Source organism: Cinclus cinclus, chromosome 31 (genome assembly GCF_963662255.1).
Source record: "Cinclus cinclus chromosome 31, bCinCin1.1, whole genome shotgun sequence".
In the NCBI taxonomy this organism is placed as follows: Eukaryota; Metazoa; Chordata; class Aves; order Passeriformes; family Cinclidae; genus Cinclus; species Cinclus cinclus.
In genome coordinates this window covers 1,087,575-1,093,109 of record NC_085076.1, presented here as the reverse complement: position 1 = coordinate 1,093,109, position 5,535 = coordinate 1,087,575, and the positions used below count along the sequence as shown (strand labels likewise).

At 61.0% G+C, this 5,535-nt stretch overlaps 1 protein-coding gene across 1 annotated transcript; it reads left to right on the top strand.

Moving 5' to 3' along the window:
* The first annotated feature begins 1,071 nt into the window (after positions 1-1,071).
* Positions 1,072-5,312, top strand: GLMP (glycosylated lysosomal membrane protein). The gene is made up of 6 exons (XM_062511617.1): positions 1,072-1,217; positions 2,142-2,399; positions 2,592-2,774; positions 2,897-3,115; positions 3,809-4,086; positions 4,454-5,312. Exons 1-6 carry the CDS (start codon positions 1,146-1,148, stop codon positions 4,620-4,622), a joined length of 1,179 nt encoding a protein of 392 aa, XP_062367601.1. The 5' UTR covers positions 1,072-1,145; the 3' UTR covers positions 4,623-5,312.
* The last annotated feature ends 223 nt before the right edge of the window (positions 5,313-5,535 follow it).

The window sequence follows — 5,535 nt, the reverse complement described above, 5'->3', positions numbered from 1 at the left end:
GTCAAAAGCAGTGTTCTCCAGGGGGTCAGAAAGCTCAAAAATCCCAAATTTCTGGGATCCAACATGCCTTGTCCTGCTGGATTGATCTGGGGGTCTCTGCTGGACAGGGATGATGAACATGGGGGGGTCTCAGGTACCCTGAGGAAGGGAGATGGGGGCTCTGCTGCTGAACATCAGCACAGGCAGAAGGAAGCGTACCAGGAAACTGCAGTTCCTGTCATCCATATCCATGGGGGCTCTGTAAAGCGATGGGGAGAAGAGCAGGCGAGCAGGAAGGAAGATCAGGATTAAATTCCTCAAAAACCGGGTGCACAGAGCTCCAGACGCTTTGTGCGAGGTGGTGACAGCAGGGACTCTGTACGGGATGGTGAAGGTGGCGTCTCTGCTGGAGGGGATGACGAAGGAGGGAGGGCTGGAATGTCCACAGAATGCCGTGGGGAATCTGGCGGGTCTCGACTGCGCCGGCAGTGGAGCGGTGTGGGATGATGGACACGGGGGTCCTGCTGCCCTGGGGACGGAAGGGGCTCAGCGCACACGGGGCAGGAAGCAGAACGGCAAACGCTGAGAGCTTCTTGTCTCCCATCCCGTCCGCATCCCGGGGCGGTACCGGGGCTGTTCCCCAGGGCGGTTCCGGGGCGGTACCGGGGCGGTACCGGGGCTGTTCCGGGGCTGTTCCCCGGGGCGGATCCGGGGCTGTTCCCCGGGGCGGTTCCGGGGCGGTTCCGGGGCGGTCTCGGGGCTGTTCCGGGGCTGTTCCCCGGGGCGGATCCGGGGCTGTTCCCCGGGGCGGTTCCGGGGCGGTACCGGGGCGGTACCGGGGCTGTTCCGGGGCTGTTCCCCGGGGCGGTTCCGGGGCTGTTCCGGGGCGGTCTCGGGGCGGTTCCGGGGCTGTTCCGGGGCTGTTCCGGGGCGGTCTCGGGGCGGTTCCGGGGCTGTTCCCCGGGGCGGTTCCGGGGCTGTTCCCCGGGGCGGTTCCGGGGCGGTCTCGGGGCGGATCCGGGGCTGTTCCCCAGGGCGGTTCCGGGGCTGTTCCCCGGGGCGGTTCCGGGGCGGTTCCGGGGCGGTCTCGGGGCGGATCCGGGGCTGTTCCCCGAGCCGTTTCGGGGCGGTCTCGGGGCGGTTCCGTGGTCGGGGCCGGTCTCGCCATGGCCGCCGGTGCGGGGCTGGCGCTGCTGGCCGCGCTGCTGGCGGCGACCGGGGCCGAGCGGGGCCGGAAGGTGAGCGGGGCTCGGGGGGTACCGGGACCGGGAGTACCGGGACCGGGGGGCTCCGGGCTGGCGGGGCCGGATGCGGAGCTCCCTCCGCACTCCCCGGCCTCTGCTCGGAGCTCGTCCCGCTCTTGCGGTGGTGCCTGGGACCCTCCCGCTCCTCGTGGGAATCTCCGAATCCCGGGACAGCCGGGTTGGAACTGGGATCACCCAGCCCTGCCCAGCCGGGGTCACCCAGTGCCGGTGACACGGGGACATCCGGGGGGGTTGGGATGTCCCCGGGACGGGACACCCCGTGCTCGCCCAGGGCGGCTGCTCCAGGGCTCTTTTCATCGTAAAGAAGTTCTTGCTCGTGTTGAAGCGAAACTTTTGGTTTCTTTTGTGGCCTCGGAGGATCTTGTGTGGAGCAGGGGCTGGGCTGGACCCCCCGAGATCAAACCCTTGAGGGATTTGGGGTTGAAAAGGGATTCCCCAGGGCCGTAGCCTCGCACCGGGCACATCCCCCGTGGGGCTGGAGCTGAACCCACCCGTCCCTCTGTCCTGACACACTGGGACCGGCTGACCCCTGCCCTGCCACCCCCTGTCCTGCGGTGACATGTCCCAGCGCCACCCAGCCCTGTCCCTCGTCTCCCCTTTGTCCTAATCCAGGGGGACCAGCATAGCTCTGGGATGGGAAGGGGCTGTGGGATGGGAAGGGGCTGTGGGATGGGAAGGGGCTCTGGGATGGGAAGGGGCTCTGGGATGGGAAGGGCTGTGGAATGGGAAGCAGCTCAAAGCTGTTCCCAAACGTGTCCAGCTGTGAAATGCTGACCGAGCGTGTTGAGCAACACCAGGGCTGCAGAGTCACGGGAGCCGAGGCAGCTTCAATGTCCCACCCTCCCGTGGCTCAGAGCCCCCCCCCGGCGCTTTCCCTGTCCCTGTGCCTGCCCCCAGGTGTCCATGCAGTATAACCCTGGCTGGAACAGCTCCTCTGTGAACCTGCTCCACGTGCGGGCAGCCGGGCCCAGGGATAGCCTGCACTACGTGTGGAGCAGCATCGGAGTCCCTGCCGTGCTCCTGGTGGCCACCCAGAGCCCCAGCAGTGCCCTAAGGGTCAACTGGAGCCAGCTGCTGTCACCCAGTCCCGCTGGAGCCATCTGGATCGACCCTCCCGACAGCGTGGTCTATTCTACAGCCGTGGTGTTCACCAAGGTACTGCTGGCAAGGGCTGCTCTGGGACACATGGGCAGAGAGTCCCCAGCTCCAGGGAAATCCCATCCATCCCCATCCAGGGAAGTGTCTGTCTCCAGCCCGAGCTGCTTGGCTGAGGCAGCTCTGCCCTGTTCCCTGGATCACAGCACAAGCTCTGGTGCTCCCAGCCCCTCTCCCCTTCTTTCCCTGCAGCTGTTTGAGTTCAGCGAGGCCAAACCTTTGGGAGAGCTCTTCTACCCCACCTATGACCTGGCTGAGTTCTCCTGGGACAGCCTCAACCACACCCTGAACCACACGGCGCTCACGGCCGAGCTCCGCGGAGTCCCAGCCACCGACCCTGGTGGCAGCTTCTCCAACGGCAGCCTGGCATTCCGGGTACATCCAGGGGGCAGAGAACTCGGGAATATCTGGGGATTGTCCTGCCCAGAGCAGCTCCTGCACAGGGAATGCTGCTCCTCAGCATCCTGGGCTGTCCCTCTGACCCGTGTCCCTCGCAGGTCACAGCCTACGAGGCCGGTGGCCGTGCCGGGCGCCTGCCCAGCCTCCTGCACACGGCAGACAGCTCCCAGCTGGAATTTGTCCTGGCTGGGGTGACCCCACGAGGAAACAGCTCCCGCTTTTTGCTGGAGGTGGCCACGGTGGAGGAGGCAGGGGCGGTGCGGAGGCTGCGGTCGGAGAGATCCATCGATGATGAGTACACCCCCACCATCTTCGAGGTGAGCTGTAAGAGCTGAAAGGAGGGATGCTGGACTCCAGGTTGCTCTTTAAAATGCTGTTTATTGTATCCAGAGGATACAGCAATTCACAGGTCCTGGATGACAAGAACCCAGCCCGCAGTCTTTTCAGCCACAGCTGTGGGTTAGTCTGAAGCCAACTCTAGTTCTGGTTACAATGCATTATATACTTTTATTTTAATACATAACAACCAATCCATACCTTTACTATTACCTATAGCCTATCATAACTCCTAACATTGCCATTCATGTTACTATTTTCCAGCCACAAAAAGTGAGTTACAGTTTAAGCTAGAAGTTGTTTTCCAGTTATCTTGCAGTGGAAAATTCTGAGATCTTATGAGATGAACATGGCATTTTTGTTTGTCTGTGAAAATTTTTTTGCTCGGTAAAAACATCTTTTGTTTAAGGTGGATTTATCCTTTGCTCTGAGTCATAAAAGCCCCAGCTCATTTTATCCTTTGCCTTCTTAGTTATCCAGTAAGACTATGCTCAGCAATTCTTCTATATTAAGACTTGCTTTCATTTCTATTTCTTCTCCAGATTCTACATCCAAAGATCTTTCTGTTGTAGATACATATCTGTGAGACCTTCCTGTCAAACTTTTCATTTCCCAACAGTGAGCGAGGGCTGGCTCCAGGCTGGGGGTGACCCTGCTGTCCTTTCCTTCCCCAGGTGCTGTCCCTGGTAGCTGAGTCCCAGAACAGCAGCTCCACACTTGGATTCCTGCAGTGGAAAGCAACAGCCTACGGCTCCCGGAGCCCCCGGCGTGAGGATGGGATCCAGTGCCGGGCTCAGGGGCTGCAGGAGGCAAACTGGACCCTGCCTGTGTCCAGCATTGTCCAGGCCTACTTTGGGGACAGTTTGGGCAGCACCTGCACCATCAGCGCCCTCAATGTGTCCTTTGGGGGAGAGGAGGCAGAGGTGTACCAGGAGAAGAGATACCTCAGCTGGTGAGTGAGGTCCCAGGGCTCTGAGGGGATGCTGCTGGGCACTGGTGATGTGCAGAGGGCTCTGAAGGGTCTGAAAGGATGCTCCTGGTCACTAAAAATGTGCAGAGGGCTCTGAAGGGTCTGAAAGGATGCTCCTGGGCATTAATGATGTGCAGTTTGGGGGACTGGCAGGTCACAGGGTTTCTCTGTTATGAAGTCTCCATTCCAAAACCCTGAGTTTTCCATGTAACCCTATAGCAAAGGCTTCACAGTTCCTTGCAGAGCCTCAAGTGTGGGATCTTGGCCTGACCCTCTGAGGTGGGAAAGCCCCAGGTGGGACAGAGCCCATCCCCATCCCTGTCCTGACCTGTGCTATCCCTTCCCACAGGTCGTTGCTGCTGGGTTTTGGGGAGCCCCCCAGGGACACCTTCTCCCCCCTGGTGATCTCCATCACGGCTGTGGCACTGGGTACCCCCCTGGCCATGCTGCTGCTGGGCAGCTGCCTGGTGCTGCTGGCTCAGAGGAGACGCTACTCAGAGTATGAGCCCATCAACTGAGGGGTCTGGGCCCCACCGAGACCCCCGGGATCCTCCCCTTCCCGGGAATGCTGCCAGGCTCCTCCTCTGCCTCGCCTCCGACCCCCGAGGGGACCAGGGTGACACTTGCAGCTGCCCCACCTCACGTCTTCCTGTGTCCTGCTCCTTCCCACTGCCATGTCCTGCACTGGGTTGCATTTCCTCCCCAGATTTTTTTCCTGATCCATGCAGCTAAGGGAAGCGATGCGGGGGAGTGTGGTCAGGAAAATTCTCTTCCTCCTCCTCCCAAGGGATACAACCACTGCTGTCCTGGCTGCAGGCCAGGGACTGGCTCCAGTACCACTTGGGTGACTCCAGCCTGGGCTGGGGAGCACCACTCCTACTTCCCAGCAAATCCCAGCTCCTCCAGCTGGGGCTCACGGACTCCTCCCCACTCCACGTTCCTGCTGTGCTGGCTTGGGACACGAGGGACACCCACTGCCACATCACAGCAGCTGCTCAAGCTCAGGTGTGACCTGTCGGGCCATGGAGGGCTGGTCCAGCCAGGATGCTGCTCCTGGATACCCCAGGTGCTGCCCAGGTGTCAGGAGCCCTGGGCTGAGTGTGGCCTGTGGCTGCTTGGGGTTCTCAGAGCTATCTGGGGCCATGCTGGGCTCAAAGTTCTCCATCACCGACTTATCTTCAACCAAATAAAGTGGATTTCTAAACACAGTTTCCTGTGGGAATACTGTCCTGGGGCTGAGGGGGAGAAGAGCAGTTCCAGACAGGAATGCTGAAGCTCAGCAGGAGCCACAGGAGCTGTGGGAGGGGGCTTCCCTTGAGCTGTGGGGTCACAGAGAGGCCAGAGCCTGGGCTGTGCCCCTGCTGGGAGGTCACTTGGAAGAGACAGAATCCTGGAATCTCAGCTGGAAGGGAGCCACAGGGATCACCCAGT

Coding starts and splice junctions, on each gene's coding strand:
- GLMP (XM_062511617.1), top strand. CDS start 1,146: ATGGCCGCCGGTGCGGGGCTGGCGCTGCTGGCCGCGCTGCTGGCGGCG. Junction 2,775..2,896: donor ACGGCAGCCTGGCATTCCGG/GTACATCCAGGG, acceptor TGTCCCTCGCAG/GTCACAGCCTACGAGGCCGG. Junction 3,116..3,808: donor ACACCCCCACCATCTTCGAG/GTGAGCTGTAAG, acceptor TTCCTTCCCCAG/GTGCTGTCCCTGGTAGCTGA.